This window comes from Arachis hypogaea, chromosome 2 (genome assembly GCF_003086295.3).
Source record: "Arachis hypogaea cultivar Tifrunner chromosome 2, arahy.Tifrunner.gnm2.J5K5, whole genome shotgun sequence".
Classification (NCBI taxonomy): domain Eukaryota; kingdom Viridiplantae; phylum Streptophyta; class Magnoliopsida; order Fabales; family Fabaceae; genus Arachis; species Arachis hypogaea.
The window spans coordinates 93,878,884-93,899,212 of record NC_092037.1 but is presented as its reverse complement, the minus strand read 5'-3'; the positions used below and the strand labels follow the sequence as shown (position 1 = coordinate 93,899,212).

General features: G+C 32.2%; 1 protein-coding gene across 1 annotated transcript; it reads right to left on the bottom strand.

Annotated features, from left to right (window-relative positions):
• Positions 1-17,197: 17,197 nt before the first annotated feature.
• Positions 17,198-19,956, bottom strand: LOC112728489 (putative expansin-B2). The gene is made up of 4 exons (XM_025778634.1): positions 19,785-19,956; positions 18,771-18,883; positions 18,358-18,539; positions 17,198-17,522 (listed from the first exon to the last, which is right to left on the bottom strand). Exons 1-4 carry the CDS (start codon positions 19,954-19,956, stop codon positions 17,198-17,200), a joined length of 792 nt encoding a protein of 263 aa, XP_025634419.1.
• Positions 19,957-20,329: the final 373 nt, after the last annotated feature.

The following is a 20,329-nucleotide window of genomic DNA, read 5'->3' as shown; positions in this document are numbered from 1 at the left end:
TATCATATTGGCAAAGCGTCTAATTATCAAATTTAATATTCTTATTATCATGAAGAATTTTAACAACAATAAGTGTTTGTCTGATTCAATTTACAATATTCATATTACTTGAGGCTTTGAATGTGAGTTACAGAAGAGTATGAAAAACACTAGTTGATGATGTCCAAACTTCATGAAATTGAGAGCAACGAACAACTTCGTTCTTCAAGCTAAGGTAGTAATAAGGGTAAGATCATCCGGGATCCTTTCTTTGTAGGGTACAGATTTTGTAGTAGTCTTTTTGGCATCACAAGTTTTGAATTGTGCTGGAATCTTGGAAGAATCTAGATGATTTTCCATGTCAAAACTTTGAATTGTCACAAGATTTCTTCATGTTGTAAAGTTAGTATCATCAAATTTCTCATTAATTTGATAGTGGAATCGTTGAAAGAAAATCATAAAGAACAGAATGCCTAATATATTAAGATTTATTTCGAACTAAATGATAACATTCTATATTAAGATTCTTTAGCATGGATAAGTAGTAGGAGTGTGTTTTTTGTTTTGAGAATATAAACTTAAAATATATTGTTCTAATATTATTTTATTTTTGTTTGGTTGAAACTTTGCTATTTTGCCTTTTTTCGGTTGGCAACGTCTTACTATACATATTTTATGTTGAAATTAAAAATTTAATTAACTAATAAATTTATGATATATATTAAAAATTTTTAACGATCTAGAAAAGGAAATTGAATCTATGACTTTTTTTTGTTTATTTTAAACTTTAGCATAAAAAACAGATTCTGTTGTGTCTGCAATATAAATTATAGAAAAGATAATTTAATTTGGAGCCACTCCGATAAAAATACTTCAAACATTTTTTTAAATATTTTTTATTAATTAAAATTTAATACATATAATCGGGTAAATTGTGTTATTTTTGTCAAAATTAGCTCAGACAAATTGATTTAGCTGAAAAATTGATAAACCAAACCTTGAACCAATCTAAATTAATATTTTTTTTATAGAAAATGACTATAATAATCCTATTATAGAAAATGATTAAAATATTTCTATTTATATATATATATATATATATCATTTTAAAAATTCTAAATTCTAACCCTATAATAACACAGAGAAAAGAAAAGGTTTAGAGTTTAGAATTCTCAAAAAATAAAAATATAATAATAATAATAATAATAATATTTTAGTCATTTTTTATAATAGAGATATTGTAATTATTTTTTATAAAAATATTAATTTAAAATGGTTTAAAGTATAGTTTACCAATTTTTTGGCCAAATCAATTTATCTAATCTAATTTTAATAAAAATAACATAGTTTAATCAATTATATATATTAATTTTTAATTACTTAAAAATATCTTTAAAAAAATACGTTTTAAGCATCTTTATCTAAGTGGCTTTCAATTTAATTTTGTCTTATAACGAAACAAACAAAAATAGAATAGAGAAGAAAGAAGTACATAGTTATGTATCCTAATCCAATCACTTTGTACAATATAATATAGCTTATATCCAATCTCCACCACAATAATAGTAGCTAAAGTTATCATTATCTTTTCAAAAATTACATTCACTAATTTCCAATGATTCTTCATAATCCTACAAGGGATAAACTAAACTTCTAATCAAGCTTGATTTGGCTAGGTTCATTTTTTAAACTCTCAACACTAAGTGTTCACCCAACTTAACAAAGAAAATCTCTTAGATTCAAGAAAAAAAATCATAAAATGATTACAAAAGATATTAATATAATTTTTTATTTTTTTCTAAGCTAACTTTTGTTTTTGTATTTTCTCCCAATAGATTTTTCTAAATTCTCACATTTATGCCTTTTTTCATTGAATGAAATAAAAAAAGATAAATTAAAGAATCAAAATATTCAACAAATTAAAGAACCACAAAGGAGAAGAAATAATACAGCTTGAAAGCTATAAGAATATGACCTGATTTGGAATGCTCCCTTTAGTGTAAGTATATTACTTCCAAAATTTCAGACTTGAGCGGTGAAAGTGCTGGAAATTTCATATTTGTGGATTTGCTCTCCTTGCCATAATCTTTGGTTGATTACTCCCTATTATATGAGGTAATACTTACAAAACTTGAGCTTATAAAAAGGGTCAACACCTTAAACATTGAACCACCTGAATTCTTTTTTTTCTCCCAAAAAATTGAAACAAAAAATTAGAATTGAATATCAGAATAGAATGACGCAGAATCACTGAGGAAATGGGCAACAGTAGTAACAATATCAAGGTTATGAGACCTTTAATTGTTTGCCAAATTAACACCTTTAATCTTATGTTTTGACCCAAATTTTATTTCTAATCCTTGAAGATAAATAAGAAAAAAGTGATTTCCATTATCTTTTTCTTATTCGAATAGTACTTCCTCTTTAAAGTAGCTTCAACAAATTATTATGTATGCACAAAAATAATAAATCAATTTATTTTATTTTATTTTTAAATATTTTTTACTTAAAGAATTTAATTTTTGCTCTATTAGTTTGACTTAGCCTCCATTATTTCACTTTTTTTTCGATGCTTGTTTAGTGAATTGTTTTAGTTCCCTCAAAAAAGTGAACCATTCTTCCTTAATTTGTTTTACTATTTTTGGATAAAATTTCAATAACAGTTCCAAAAATTTGTCATCAAGTTTGAACTAAGTTACTGAACTTGTTAGTATTTGGACTCATACACAAGTTTGGGCTTGCGACAAAAATATTAAAAATATTTGATAACAAAATTTTTTTAGCCAAAATCAATTAAAATTTGTTTTATTTAGTATTTATTAATTATTATAACAATTGATAAATACTAAATAAAACAAGTTCTAACTATTTTTTTTATTTTTCTAATGTTATTGATTAAAATATATATATATATATCAAACAAATTTTAGACTTTTAAATTCAACTAAAAATATATTTGTCATCATCAACAAATTATTATTTTCTAAACTTAACATATATATTATATTGAAATGCAAAATAGTTTGATATATGTAACACCAAAACCACTAAAAATAATAGTTTGACGATATATATCGTTGAAAGATTTTTCTGTTTTCAATTTCTACATAGATGGCATAATTGTATGCTGAAATAAAAGGGTGATGATTGTTTGTGATCAATTAGTCCAACTCATTATTAATGTAATAATTAGGTGGTAGTATATTGTTTTTTAATTAGATGCCATGAAAAAAGTATGACTTGTTCCTGAAATCTTTCTCAATTCAATTATATTCTTAAATTGTTGGATTAATAGTCAATCAATTCACATAATTTTGATGTGTTTAATGATAAAATAAAAATTTAAATACATAAAATCATGTACTTTAATTTTATAAGACTTTTTTCTTTTATATCCACGAACAAGTAAATCAATTTGTAATTACTTAATATTAGTCTATTTTTATTATAAAAATATATTTTTTAATTCTTATTTTTTTAAAAAAAATTAGAGATTAAAATTAAGATTTAGAATAATATAGGATTAAAAATTTACGATAAAAGAATAATTTAAAAAAATTTAATTGATATTAGCTAAAAATTAAAATATTTTTTTTAACTATTGTAGCCTACTATTGTAGCCTTGTAGGTGTTAAGTCCAAATTAGCATGCCTTTTTATGAAAAATAAATCAGAAATATTTTCGCTTGGAAAACTTTTGAAACTTAGTCAAAACACATTTTGATATAGCATTAGAACAAAAAATGAAGCAGTGTTCTTGGGTCTTCAAACCCCCCCCCCCCCCCCCCTTCTTCCTTGCGCAATGCACCAGACATCTCCGACAAAATAAAATTGTTGAAAAAAAACAGCAACATATCCATGCCCTCACAATAGGTGCTACAGTTATTCACTCTTATATAACAAGATAATCTTAATTTATGAAAGGAGATAAATTCTAATTTATCTCAAGAGTGTAGAATTTTGTGAACATCAAATTAAGGTTAAATAGAGAGAAGAAAACCTTCTCGTCTCAAGGATTTTGAATAACACATCTTGAATTTCGAATGAGAGATATGTTGCTTATCAAATATAGACGATGATTAAGATATTAGAATTAGTTATTATTAGTTACTTATTATTCTAATAAAAATATTATTTATATACTAAAATTAATTATCATTAAACTATTTATATATTAAAATTAATTATTATATATTTATATATAATTTTATATATAGTTTAATTTATTTTAATTAGTATAAATATAAAATATATTAATCAATAAATTTAATGATTAATTTTAATATATATTTAATATAGTTTTTATTGTAATTATAACACATTGATTTCAATATTGTTTGTTGGATAGTATATAAGCTGAGCTATGAATTTGTAATCACCGTGACTCGTCACTCTATATTCGTTTTATTGATTCTCTCTTCTCCGGAATTGGATATCACCATCATTGCCCCTCCTATTTTCAATAGTAATTGTTGCAAGTTTTTAAAATATATATTAGTGTATTGATAGGCTTAATTCACCTTTCTATAAATTAAATTTAATGCGGATAATAATAATAAATTTGAAATTAGTCAAAATAATAAGCAATTTATACTTAATATTAGAAAGTTATAAGTTCAGTTCTTAAAATTAATAAGATTTTTTTTGTAAATTATATACCATGAAAGATATTTTAAAAAGAACAAAATTATATATTAACTTTTTCACATTTTTTCTGTTATCTAAATAAAATAAGAGTTTTTTACTTAAATAAATTAAATGCATTTTAAAATTATCCAATTCTCCTGAATCAGATTCTGCAACGTGATTATCCTTTTTGTATTATTATATAAATCGTCCCAGGGTGCAAAGGATTATATAAAACGTAAATCATCTCACCCTAGGACGATTAATGAATGAATTTGTGATGCAAAATAAGAGTAAATCGTGGCAGGGCTTCTTGGGTTAGTAGTTGAGCATAAATCGTCCCAGGGTAGTAGGTTTTACGAGTTAATGGGCTAAACCAAACTGGGCTGCCACGATTTATGTGTTTTTTCGGACCCTCAGGAGCCTGGGACGATTTATGTGTTACTCTGTAACACTCAAAGGGCTGGGACGATTTATGGCCAAGTTATAACCCTAAGGACTCAAGCACGAATCATCTTTGTTGTTGCTGCGGCGTAAAGGGTTGAGGGAGGTCTTGGAGCCACCATTTTTGACCGGAGAGAGTTTGGGTGGAGAAGTGTTTTTGGGTGTGGGACGAGCTGGTGGCGGAGGTGCAACTGGTGGTGGGCAGAGGTGTCTGAGTGGCACCGGGGGTGGTGGCAGCGGGCCGCAGGTGGTTGGCAGGAGGAGTTGGGGGATCTCTCCGGCGGTGGTAATGGCCGCGAACGAAGGAGATATGTACCGCCTGAACGGCGTTGCGCATGTTGCCGGATTTATCGATCAAGAGGTAATCTTATAAATTTTGTAATGGTTTTAAATTTTGGATGATATAGTATGTTGGATGATATTGTATAGGGTGAATATGCATCTTAGAATTTTTTTTATTAAGACGTTGCCGGATATCATGTATAGTGATTTAGTTAGTTTTTGGTTTAGTATAAGACGTCGGAAATCAGTGGTCTTAAAAGATCATGGAATTCGCTCATCATAGGGTGATGGTTCTGACGGTAGAATCCCATGGAATTTGCTGAATTTACTATAGGGTTCGGACCGGCTCGAACCGGACCGAACCGAACCGGACAAGTTCGAACCGGACCGGAACGAAGCGGTTCGAGGGTTAAACCGGCCAATGGGATCCTAAACCGGTCCAGTCTGATGATATGACCGGATGAGGGAACAAACCGGTTCGGTGTGGTCAAACCCGGAATGAAATTGTTTAAACTGATATCAGTCAATAAGACCGGGTCGACCGAACCGCTTGAGTTTCAAATTTTTTTTAAAAATGTTGTAGTTGGATTAATAGTGAAAATATGTATTTAAATTTTAGTTTTGAAAATTTTTAATATGTTTTATTTTTTAAATATATAGGACGAGGTCAATCGGTTGAACCGGTGAATTTTCGGTTGAACCGTTAATCCGTTGAAATGATCGGTTCGGTTGTGACTTTTATGGTTCTTACATTATGTTGGTAATGTCGAATTGAACATGAAATGTTATTATGAACATATCCATTTTGATGGCATCTGTGAGTTGAATATCTGTCATGGCATAAGTTATTTTCTATGTGTGTGTGTATAAGTACCCGAAATAATGATGTGGTTATTCTTGCGTATTTTCAGCCTACACGGTGCGTTAGGAGCGTGCATCGACAACAGAAGATGATACTGCATGATCATATACTCCCGTACTTAGATCGTGCGAACCTATTACATGTTGCTCAGTTGAATGATTACTGGTTCAAGCTTGATGAGCCGCTGATCAGTGCTTTTGTGGAGAGATGGCGTCCCGAAACACATACCTTCCACATGCCATTTGGGGAGTGTACCGTAACACTACAAGATGTGGCATACCAGTTTGGCCTTCCAGTTGACGGTCATGCAGTGAGTGGGTGCCTCAGTGACTTCGAGCAGTTGATAGAGGGTGGCAAGCCTGCATGGGTGTGGTTTGGAGAGCTATTTGGTGAACTCCCACCGGAGGACTGCATCGATGACTGCACAGTTTCTTTTTCTTGGTTCCAGAATAAGTTTAGAGTTCTGCCCGCTCATGCATCAGAGGGGACGGTACAGATCTATGCACGGGGTTACATCATGATGTTGTTGTCCACCGCGCTGTTCACGGATAAGTCTGGTGCCAGGGTACACTTACGGTGGCTCCCGTATGTTGCAGACCTCGATGGACTCGGCAAGTACAGCTGGGCTTCGGCCACCTTGTCTTGGTTGTACAGGTGTCTCTGTAGGGTTGCGAATCGGAATGTAAAGAACCTCGCTGGACCGCTGTCGCTACTACAGTCTTGGATATTTTGGCGTTTCCCGGCATTCAGGCCTAGAGGGTTTGATGCTATTCTCTGGCCACTTGCTGCGAGGTATATCATTTTGATGCATAATCATTGTCATGCACATGTTTGTATCGTATTTTATAAGCTCACTAATGGGGGCTTTGTAACGGTACAGGTGGGGTCGGTTTCTTCCTTCGTCGGATGAGAAGGGTCCCTGTGTGATTGCTACTCGACACAGATTAGATAGGCTGACTGGCAATGATGTAAGTTTGAATGTTTATAATGCTATTTTCTGTACTTCTGTTTTCATATACTCGGTTGGTAATGTTGGCTGATTTCCATGTTGCAGTTCATCTGGATGCCATACAGCAGTCTTGAGGTGATCCAAGTAGTCCATCCTGACATACTCCGACCTGACCACACGCTTTTATGGAAGTCGACAACTGCGTTGATTTACTTTGCGTCAATAGAGTGGCATCAAGTTGATAGGGTTTTATCTCAGCTCAGGGGAGTTCAGCACATCTCGGAGCCAGCCATCAACATCGACTTCTTGTTATCGAAGGATGGTAGAGGACCCACTAGGTGGTTTCCTGAGGTGTTCGCCACATGGCATCAGTGTTGGGATGACAGACGTCAGAGCGTGCCTTCCTTTCAGTTGGTTCCAGATCCACGTCCCTCTGCTGAGTATCTTGACTGGTGGTTCCGTGTTGCACGTAGGTTCCTTTCACATGACCATCTACTGATGGATCCTCGGGCGGGTGGAGTTCCCGTAGATGCTCCAGTTCGGGGTCATGTTGCTGCACCTGCTAGGCAGCAAGGTCCAAATATGCCTGACAATAGGCGGAGAGCGACCCGTGCGCGTGTGGGGACTCGATACAGTCAGCCTGTTGGGGCAAGACACGAGGATGCTATTGGGATAGATGATGATCCAGAGCACCACGTTGATGATGGCGGGGGTGGAGGTGATGATGGCGATGAGGGGAGATGGTGGTGGCAAATCCATCAACGTCGTCGACGGAGTAATAAACACACCTATCTGCTTTTTGCTAGAAAAAGTTACACCCTCACTTGTGTTTTCATCTATTTTTCCCCGGTGATGCACTAACAAAAAAATACTCTCTGCCATCTCTCACAACCTCAACATATGTTTTGTGTGGCTCGTCTGTTTGAAACTCGTTTATTTATAGAGTTTCTGCCTGCATAAATCGTGCTTGAGTCCTTAGGGTTATAACTTGGCCATAAATCGTCCCAGCCTTTTGAGTGTTACAGAGTAACACATAAATCGTCCCAGGCTCCTGAGGGTCCGAAAAAACACATAAATCGTGGCAGCCCAGTTTGGTTTGGCCCATTAACTCGTAAAACCTACTACCCTGGGACGATTTATGCTCAACTACTAACCCAAGAAGCCCTGCCACGATTTACTCTTATTTTGCATCACAAATTCATTCATTAATCATCCTAGGGTCAGATGATTTACGTTTTATATAATCCTTTGCACCCTGGGACGATTTATATAATAATACAAAAAGGATAATCACGTTGCAGAATCTGATTCAGGGGAATTGGGTAATTTTGAAATGCATTTAATTTATTTAAGTAAAAAACCCATAAAATAAACAAAAAAAAAAGAAAACAAAGGTTAAGACTATATATTTAAACAGACGGCAATTTCATTTAAAACTACTCTCAAACTTCTTTCAATGGGAGAAAAATTTCACTGGATGAAGTTATAATCTCATCGTCATTTTTGTCATGGTGTCTGCCACCTTATTTATATCTCTCAAAATCAAATGAAAGTCAACACACAAATTTCAATCATGATATTCCATATTTTAAACATCAACAAATCAATGTATAAAACCCAAAATTATGTTGATGATTAGTAACAAGATTAAATGCTTTCACACAATCTATCTCATAAATAACATCTCGTTAACCCACATTCCAGATTAAGAGATAACTTCTCCAAATAGTAACAATTTCCCTTGAAGAATACTATTACTCTTAATCATTTCTAAACATTTCGTTTACCAACACCCATCACAATATCTGATAACGCAAACAAAATCGACACTATCATCAAAATCAGGATAATTATCATCACAATTAATCTTGAAAATACCTATAGATGGAGGATTCCAAGTATAACACCCTACCACACAGAGCTTTACGCCTAGGACGTAAATAAGAGGTGGCGAAACGTTACGACCTCTAAAAGTAAAAATACTTATATCTGTGACAAGAGTAATATAACTAGGAGTCTTGAAAGAAACGGTACGATCAAAATAAAAGTGAAGGTACAACTCTCATGGTCAACGATAAGACGAAAAGCTTATATAAAAAACCAAAAGACAGATATATATATATATATATAGGATTCCAACCGGTAAATATAATCAACCTCTAGGCTCGATCTACGAAGCAAAGGCCGACTAGAGTATATACATACATACATACCTACATACATACATGCATACATACATACATATAACGCAAAATATCCCAGACTCGAAAACCTGACAACCTGTTTCTCTAAGTCAACCTCTAAGAGTGACAAGAATAAAATACAAGATGGAGAATCTATATACATATATAAACATAAATAAAATACAATCCTAAGTCCCCAGAGTTCTTTGCTTCCACAGAGTCTCCAGAATGCTCAGTGAGATACCTCCTGACCTGCATCTGAAAAGCAACAATATGTATGAAATGAGAACCAGAGGTTCTCAGCATGGTAAAGTTGCCCACATAGTTAATATAAAAGGTCTTGAAAAAGTTAGAGGCAATCCTAGAAGTCTGACACTCAGATATAAAGCTTAGAGTTAAAGTTTAAAACCATAATATAAGGTGAGCTATCTAAGGTTCCTAAGTCCAACTCAATTCTACTTATTCCCTCAACTTCTCGCCTTCCTCCAATCCTTCAAAATTGCGGTGCACAGACAAGCAATACAGACAAAGCCAAACACAAGTAGGATACATATACAGCAGGTAGCAAATATAGTATGTAAGCATAATAATCACATAGACAAGTCCAATTAATACACAATCAAACAAAACACACATATACATATGATGTATGCCTGTCCTATGGCTAATGAGCTCATCTGTCGGTTATACAACCAACCCGATATGTCCTGGTAGCTAACTATTGGATAGAACACCAAACATGGAGCAAGTGAGATCAAGCCGCAACCCTTACATCTTACTCGTATACCAGGAGCAGGGGACAACTTCACCCTTGCCTCTTACCCAGGTGGTGTTACAGTTCTCAACCCGGAACAAGCGGCGACATAACTCAACCCTTGCATCTTACTCGGAGTCCCGAACTCTTCTCCGGAGCAAGTGAATAACACCACTACATCTTACCCGACTTATTGACTCTTACCCAGAGTAAGTGAATAATACCACTGCATCTTACCCGGAGTCACATTCAGAAATTCATTCTCATTCTCATTATAAATCATTCATATTCATTTAATTTTATAATCAATTTTAGTTCTCATCATTCTTCTCCCTCGTTCCTTTTTTGGAGCAAGTGGACAATACCACTGCCTCTTACTCGGTCACACATATCTCATTATCATTATAATTCATTCATATTCATTCAACAATTAGACTTAAAAATCAATTATCATCATCCTTCATTCCTTATTATCCCACATCCCATTTTGTTCATTAACAATTCATACTCAAAACACAATTCATTCTTTTCTAAATAAAGCAAACTCAAAACGTTATCCTTTTCTTAATAACTCAAAATCAAATTATAAAATCCTTAAAAATTTAAATCTTTCTAAATAACCACTTTAAATGAAGTATCCTATTTTCATAAAAATTTTGGCAGCATCTCCTCTAAAACTTGGACTTTTGCCACCCTTCAAGAGTCCCGACCACCAAACCAAACACCTCTCGGGCATTCAAATAATTTTCAATATCAAATTATTTCAAAATCAAACCAATTCCAATATTAAATTTTTTCCAAAAACCAAATAACTCCAATATCAAATCGTTTACAAAATCAAATCACACATTTTCTCAATCAATCTATTCAATTTAATTTCACAAACCTATCATCAACCTCAATACATCAACAGTCATCATTAATTTATACTCCTCTGTGTCATAATGCAACTCATATAAATTCATACATACATTATATACCATATACACAATCCATCAATAATTTATTTAGTTCATTCCTATCTTATTAAAGGCTTCTAGTCTAAGTTTTTACGTGACATTAAACATTAACTACGAGAAACTAAAACCATACCTTGGCCGATTCCTCCCTAAGCCTGCAACACATCAATTATCCACCGTTCCTCAAGATCCAAAGCTTCAACTCCACACCAATTGAATTTTCAGCTCTCAGGATTCAATTTCAAGCTTCCAATATCCACCAATTTAATTCCAATTCAACAAGATACATAATCTAATTCATACAATATCACAATAATCAACATTGAGCTTACTAAATCACCAATCCATAAGGGTTAGGATTTTTTTACTATTACTCATTAGCCAAATAGACAAAATCTGATGATTATCCATCACTAGAATACCCTTAAACCATCAAAATCACAAAATCTCTCAATCAAAACCTAAATCACAAGCTAAATCTCTCTTACCAAATTATTCAGTGAATTTTGTAGAGAATTTTGAGACGTACGCATGGCCACTAACGGCTTGTCAATTGAAGTTCTGGATTGAAAGTTATGGACGATTGAATTCTTTGATATGTTAGGGTTAGGTTTTTACGTTAATCTCTCTCTTCTTCAACGTATTTGTAGCAATGAAAATGAGGAAGGCTCATTTAATGGTTTTATAGATTGGGCCTTTGGCCCGATTTAGGTGCGGTCTGATTATTTCGGCCCGACGGTCTAATTTTAGGCTAAAATCTTTAAAATTAGTGTCAAAAATCACATTTTAATTATTTCTACCCTTCTAACTTATCAAATTTGATTTTCTAATTTTTTTAAATAAAAATTAATTTATAAACTATTTTTAATTACCCGAGTTTTATACCAATACCTATTTAGAATAGAGGGGAGGGACATACATTGCAATTCAAAAATACTCCTACACTCCTTTTTTAAAGCTAAAGTCAGACAAATTACTTTTTTTGGAGGCCAAGTCTCATGAAGATTAAAGAAGACATTATTCTTTATTCGCCATATTTACCAAAGTTTAAAAAAGAACCTAAACGAATGCTCTCTGCTATAATACAAGAACCGATTCTTCAATTCAGAGAATGACAAAAAATATCCAACCTGTGCCATACAAGCTGAGCTTTTGGACAAGTCCAAATACAATATAAAATCAATTCCTGACTAGAAAGGCATCTTGGACACCTATCCGATGACAATATCGCTCTTCTGAAGTGAAAATTTGCAGTAGGAAGAGCCCCCTAAGACACAGCCAAGCTAAAAACTTGTGTTTTTTCGAAATAAGTTGGCGCCAAAGCCAAAGCCAATTCCCCCGTTCATCCCAAACAAAAACTGCTTATATAGTCACAAGTAACGTTGCATGAGTCATAGACTTTGGATTCAACCTTAGACCAATACCAAGTACCAACCTACTTCCGGACCCATTTGCATATTTAGATTGTAAGAAAGAATGTTACTTTTTAGATTCTAAGATAGAGGAGAATAAAGAGTCTCCAAATGTCACCTACCAATTCACAAGATATCCGGTATTTGGAGGTTTGAATCAGAAACATAATTCATCTCATTAGATAACTGTCCTTCTCTTCTCCAGCTAGAAAATAAAAAATTCTGGCTCAAATTTTTAATACATCAAGCAAACTCATCATTCAACACTTTCTAAACCTTGCAAAGACTCTTTCAAATGTGACAGCTCTTGATCTTGGGACAACTAAAACAATCATCTTGAGATAATTAGTATTTGACATCCAATAATTAGACCCATAAGTTGTTTGGCTGATGGAAAAAAGTTCAAACTATCTTTTCAAGAAGAGCAATATTCACACAATAAATATCTTTAATCCTCAAACTTTCATATTTTTTTGGAGTAACCAGCACCTTCCAGCGAACAAGATTCAATCATCTTCCATTAGTCCGTCTTTTCAAAAAAAAAATTCTCATTATAGACTACAGTTTACTGATGTTCCCTTTAAAAAAAATAGAGACTTGCATCTGGTACGTGGGAATAATAGCTACAACAAAATTGACTAAGCAGAATCTACCTGTTCAGTTGAGCAAACTTCCTTTCCAACTTAATAGTCTATCTTAAATCTTATCCAGGACATCATTAAAAGTTGAACGGGTAACTCTAGAATGGCTAAAAGTAACTTTAAGATATTTTTCCAAGTTCTGGACAAATATGATGGAAGACACCGCAGTGAAGATCCCATTCCTTATCGCAGAGATATTCTTGAAGTAAACCACTTTTTATTTCTCCATATTAATCTTCATCCTAGATGCTTTGCAAAAATTCTCCAAAACCACCATCACATTTTGTACTTGTCTCATTGTATCTTTACAGAATAAAAATAAATCATCTGTAAATATTAAGTGGGATATTCTTGGTCCCTTTTAGAAACAATAACTGGCTCTCACAAGTCCAGATAAACCTGATGACTAATAAAGCATGCTAATCTCTCCATACACAACACAAAAGATAGGGTGACATAAGGCCTCCTTGCCTAAGACTCCAACTAGAAATAAATTCATTCTGATGATTCCCATTACATAGAATAGACAAGGAGGAAGCAGTGACACAATTCATAATTAAATTAATTGTAAGACTGAAAAAATTAAAGTTTTGAAGGGTATGGGTCAAAAACCTCCAGTCAACTCTGTCATAAGCTTTCTCTAAACCAATTAAAAGCCAGAGTGCCTTTCTTGAATTTAGTCTTCTTCATAAAGTGGAGAACTCCTTATTCAATAATGATGTTGTCAGGAGTTCCTCGTCCCGGAATAAACCCTCCTTAAACTGGGCTAACAATCTCCACAAGATGAGGACGGAACCTATTAACAACGATCTTTGTGTTGATCTTGTAAACCATGTTATAGACACTAATTGGCTTGAAGTCTTACATAGATACTGGCATTTTAACCTTTTGAAATAAGAATCAATAAAGTCTCCATCATCTTCGGATCAAGAGCAATACTAAAAAACGCCTGCTTAGCCATATTCCAAACATCAAGAACAATAATCTTTCAATATTTCTTGAAAAAGAAAGCTTGAAACCCATCATGATTTGGAACTTTAAAAGAATTTCTGTAAAAAATAATTGTCCTCACTTCCTTCATAGTAACTAGCGTTGTAAGATCACTGCAAGTTTCTTCATGCAGAGAAGGAAGAGGCACATCACCAAGACAATCCAAATCAATATATATCATCCAATTGATAGAATAAGCTTTTGTAGAAAAACTTTGCTTCCCAACTCGAAACCTTTGGAATAGTCTCCCACATCCCATCCTTGAGGGAATGACCATAAATCTTATTATGCTTCTTTTGCACAAGAGTTTGATCATGAAAGAATCTTATATTTCTATCTCCAAACCTTACCCACTACTCTCTTGACTTTTGGAGTCATATGAGCTCTTCTTACATTAGAGTGTTATTATAATCATCAATCAGCTACTACTTTTTCTAACGCAAATAAATGCTATCCACCACTTCCAAACACTTTTGCAAATAATTAATCTGGAGCTCTAATTCACATTTTCAAACAAAAATGTTACCAAAACACTTTTGAATTAAACTATAAGAAATTCTTTTGCATTTTTGAAAACTTGACATGAATCCTTTTATTACCAGGCTACCATAACTGATTCACAATATCCCTGTACCTGGAATGAGTAGCCCAAGTAGCAACAAATCGAAAAGGTTGATTCCCTTTAGGACGAGGACATCATTTACAACACACTTGGATAGAATAAAGATCAGACTGAAGTCTATTTAAAACTTCTACATAGGTCTATGAAAAGATAGATAACCAAAAACTATTTATATAAACCCAATCAAGTTTTGTTGCCATGTCAACATAATTTTTTACCCTCCTGTACCAAAAAAATTGTCTTTCAATAGTCTTCAGATTAAACAAACCACTATCCCCCTAATGAAGCAGCAAACCTATCTTCTCTTTGATGAGAAAATTGGCAACCTTTAGATTAATGAGAAAAGGTTACTTTATTAAAATCACCAAGAATAATCCAACGTCCTTGAAAAATCATGAATTATGCAACACGATAATCCCAAAGGAGAACTCTTTTATTAAATTGGAAACTACCATAAATACTACTATACCTCCAAGTTAAATTATCAAACTAAACTTCAACCATAACACCTTGATCAAAAGCATCAATGAACTTACAACTAGCACTTTGCATAGAGGATAGAAACCAAATACCCCCTTATGCCCCTCCACTTCCAATATACCAATAAAGCGATACCCAAATCTTTTTAAGAACAATTTCAAATGCTAAAAAGGGGAGTGAGTTTCAACCACAAAAAAATAGGTCTAAATTTTTTAACAAGTTTCTTACAATGCACCCGAGATAACTTATTATAAGCACCTCTAATATTTCAAATAATTATATTTAAACTATTCACAAAAAATAGGCACAAAATAAATAAGAATATAATACCCTAAATAGAATCACCAACCTCAATAGATGATTTGTTCTACGATATTGGCACTCCCTGATCCTCAATAATTGCCACCTTCGGACTCCCAATGCTGCACCGCTGCCACGCTTCCATCTATTGAGGCTCTCTCTGTTGCACTGCCATTTCTATCAATCAGGGAGTTTTGCAGGGAGGAAGGTCGCAGGAACTTCCAGAGAGAAATTCCACGACGTGCAGGAGTGTTGTACGATGAAGATGGTACATTTTCATGTTTTTCTCGCTGTCTCATTCTAATTTCAATTGATTTGCATCAATCACCATGCAAACTGGGCTTATGGACCCTTTCCAAACCAAATTTGTGCTGCATTCAATCTTGAGCCTTCAAACTTGATTTATAGCCCATTGTAAATTTTTTCTTACGTAGAACTTGTTCTGAGCCCTCTCCATTATCCATGCATGCCTCATTAACATGAACATCATTTATGTGAGGAGTCAATAATTCTGTACACATATGCTTCCTTTTAACAACTCTTGATTCATCACCTAAATCATGAGAATCCTTGCCCAAATCACGAGCTTTTGATTCAACATCTTTTTGAATTTTTTGATAGTGCACTGGTGTCGGGGCCTCATGATTCTTTCTATTACTAAAAGCATCACCCTTTTCTTTCGAAGACTCCTTTTCTATGCACACTGATTTATCATGCCCATATTGTGCATAAATAGAACAAATTAACTGTAAACTCTCATACTCCACTTCATGAGTAACGCACTCCACGATAATATGTTTGATTACCAACAATTCTAAGATTAATCTGAACACAAACTCAAGCATATCTCCCTTTCTTTGTAACCTTTGTGGCCAAGTTCACTTTCACCAGAATTCCTATTGCAGATGCCATTCACAATATTGCTTGTTCCAGGTAGTACCAAATCGAAAGTTGCGAGACCCAAATTCATATTAGCGTTGATCCAAAAGATTATTTGCATGGCCTAAAGTCCACATCTTATGGTTTTACTGCGACATAGTGACTATTGATCAACCACGGGCCACCAAACATGACCTTCTCACAATCCGCAACTACATCGAATTTAATCATAAAATATCCAAATCCTCCTTTAATGTGCCATACTATCCGAAACTTATGCATAAGAGCCATGTAACCATAATACTTATCCAGTTATCCAACATCTTGATCACAATGGCTTCCTAGTATGGTTCAGTTAGATAGCTCTTCACCTCTTTCGTAAAAATGATATTCGATGGATGAAAATCACCTTGATTACCTATCACTTTGAGATACCATCCCTAAATAAAGACCCTACTAATGTAAAGGCTTTGCACTTCTCTGCACCAATGATCTTATCTCTAAAAGAGATCTTGGATGGCTTTTTCTAAACCCTCTCAAAAAGTATTCTCCTTAACATTCGATGCACACCCTTTCATGCTCTTTCCTTTATCCTTTCTGACGACAAGACCGTCTTTTTTATTGAGTTTCACCCTCAAACTCTCGCTCCACACTCTCCTTCTCTCATTTTTTTAGTTCACATATTTTATTATATCTAGTAAAAGAAAATGGCATAGATTCTTATTTAGTAATTGATCACCCTTTATACTTATATCAAATACATAATTTTTTTATTTAAAATAAAAGGACAATTATTTATAAACAGAAATATAATAAATTTTTCTAGTAAGAGTCTTCTAGAAATTTATCGTTGATTGATAAACTTGACCGATCTTCCAATACTGTGTGAATACATTAGGAACCAGAATGGTCTTTCCTTTGGTACCATTGGGATAACGTTGAACGAGGGTAAAATTGAATGGAGGTTGTATAGAATAACCACCAGCAAAAACACTCCAAGTGGCACCCCACACATGAGAAATCTCTAAACCTTGTTCAGGACCATTTTCTATATGAACATCTGCATCTCCATTTACGTATTCCATTGATAGTTCTAACTTATTTGGTTCAGAGTTTTCACCTATCGTAAATGCTATAGAACTTCCAAATGAGCATGAAACCCTAAAGAACACCGAACAAACAAAAAATGAGAGAGAGATATACAGAAAAAATAATAGATTAAAGTATTATTTTTATCTTTAAATAAATATCCCAAATTGATCTTTAACAATTCATGCTTCAAATGTTGTTCCCTAACAGAAAAAAGTCATTTTAGTTTTTGAAAAAAATAAAACTAATTTATCATTTTGTTAAAATTAATATTTTTTTGGAGCTAATAATTTATCCAAAACATAAATAATTAAGAAGACTAACTTATTGTATTACTATAGAATACTAATGATAATAAATAATAAATAATTTCACGACATTAAATATAATTTCACACCACTAAAAATACTAATGATAACTAATTGATAATTACAATGCTCCAAGATAATTAAAAAAAAAACGACAGAAACAGAGAAAGGGGGATTCTCTTATATAACACAACACATTATGTTTCTTTTGATACAAAATTTCTAAGAAATTAAGTGATTTTAAGTGATTTCAAAGAAATAAAAAAATTCCGAAATTTCTTTGTATTCGTATGTAGTAAAAGCGCTTTTTTTTATTTTTTTATTATGATTAACGATATACTATTATCAACATTTGTATCACAATCTTTTTTTCATATTCACAACTCGGATACTGATGGTACACTCAAATCTAATACAAATCGAATAATAAAAGGATTTATCAGTGAAAAAAACATAAAAATGAGGAAACAATGAGATGATCCTGATTTTTCTTGTCTATCAAAAAATCTCAATATTTGAATCGAGATTCCTAACACTCCTCGTTACCATATATAAAAGATTTAGTTTGAAAATAATAAATTATTTGCAAAGCATTATACCTTCTGTATTGAAGATTGACTTGTCCAAGTTTGTGAAGAATATCTTGTTGACCTGGATTTGCGATGGAAGCAAAAGCGGCGCCACTAAGATTGAAATGGTATCCTGAACACGATGGACATTCATCACTTACCACCACTGTCACTGGCTTCCCTGAACATGCTGCATTATCTGTGCATTTCACCTATATATCATAACCATCTTCATTTGTTATCATATTTTCCATCATTAATTCATTCTTTAATACATTTTTATGTTCATTGATTTTTTGAAAATTAAAAATTGTAGCATATTTAGAAAAGATATATTTTTATTTTCCACTATTTTTATTTTATCAAAATAAATTTCTCAAACATATCAAAAAAAAAATAAAAAAAAAATAGTTTTTATGAAAAATTAAAGCAAATAAATGTACCTCATAACAAGCACCACATCCATAACCTTGGCGGAAAATATAATGGCCAACAGCCGCTGTCAATTTAGAGATTGGAGGACTCTCTACAGTTTTACCATAACTACATGCACCACCTACACATAATTACATTAATATCATCAAATTAATCTCTAACATTAATAAATTATTAAAAATATAATTATTTATATATCTCTTTTTATTCGTTTGAATTTTTATAAAAAATTATTTTATAACATAATATTAAAATTTTTATATAATCTAAAAATTTAGAGTACAATTTTTGTTAACTCTAAAAAAAATCATCACAAGAAAAAAAAAATAATGAATGGAGGACTAGCAAAAGTTGACACAAAACTAAAAAGAATTCTTACGTGAGAAAACGTATTAAAAATAATATAGTTATTTATATATCTTTTTTTTATCAACTTAAATTAAAAAAAAAAAAGTTGTTTTATCACACAAATTACTTTGATTGAGTCAATTGGAATATCTTTAATTATGACTTGCATCCTTAATATGAATGTATATATTATTAAAATATATTATATTAGATATAAAATCATATATCATATATTTTCTGTCTCTATATCTAAATTCTTAAGTGTTTTTAAAATTAATAATTATAACTAAAATATTTAAAATTCAATTCTTACAGTCCTATTTTTTTAAAAATAAAAGCAAATAAATAAATAAATAAAATGTCAGCACAAAATATGACTAGATCTACACATTATTCATTTTTCAAACCAAAGAATAATTCTATTGCAAAAAATATGTATTATATATATATATATATATATTGTTTAAATGTCTTTATAAATTAATTTAAAATGATTAAAATCAACTATGGGAGTTGATTTGGCAGAGTATAGTTTATAAACATGAAAAAAATAAATAAAAGCATTTTACTTGGTACATACAAAAAAGAAAAAGAAAAAATTCATAATATTAGCATGTGAATTAATTAAATATACAAAGTATATATAATAAAAATAATTTAACTTGCGCACTCACTCTCTGAACCAGCACCATCGGGGGTTCCATACCATGTAGCTTGTGCTTGGTCCCATGGTTTTTCATCATTTGGAACTTTTGAAGGATTGAAAAATTTGGGGTTAATGCAATAGCAAGTAGTGCTTAAAAGCATAGAACAAAGGACTACAAGAGTAAAGGCGTGAACCTTCATTATGAATTGACTATAGATTTTGCAACTGTAGTAATGTATCATGTTTCAAGTATTTATATTACATATTTATACTTCAAAATATTAATTCTAATTTTCTGGTATAATTCAAAAAAAAAAACTTCAAAATATTCACTTAAAATGTTAAGCGTGTGCAACGTTGATTTTATTTTTGTTATCTTATAAATCCTTTTTGAAGATGATAAAGATAAGAGAGTATTAATTGGATGCATGATTAAAATTCCAAAGGAGTAAATTACAAAATTATGTAAAATTAATTTTTTTTCTACATATAAAAATGCGTATCTTGCTCAAGAAGAAAATTCTGATCCATATAAAAAAGGTTTATAAGAAAAGGAAAGAATCATTATACATT

Excerpts from the sequence above, each read along its gene's own strand:
- LOC112728489 (XM_025778634.1), bottom strand. The coding sequence starts at position 19,956 with ATGAAGGTTCACGCCTTTACTCTTGTAGTCCTTTGTTCTATGCTTTTA. Across the intron at positions 18,884-19,784 it reads CGATGGTGCTGGTTCAGAGA|GTGGTGCATGTAGTTATGGT; the intron begins GTGAGTGCGCAA and ends AATTATGTGTAG. Across the intron at positions 17,523-18,357 it reads GTCAATCTTCAATACAGAAG|GGTTTCATGCTCATTTGGAA; the intron begins GTATAATGCTTT and ends GGTGTTCTTTAG.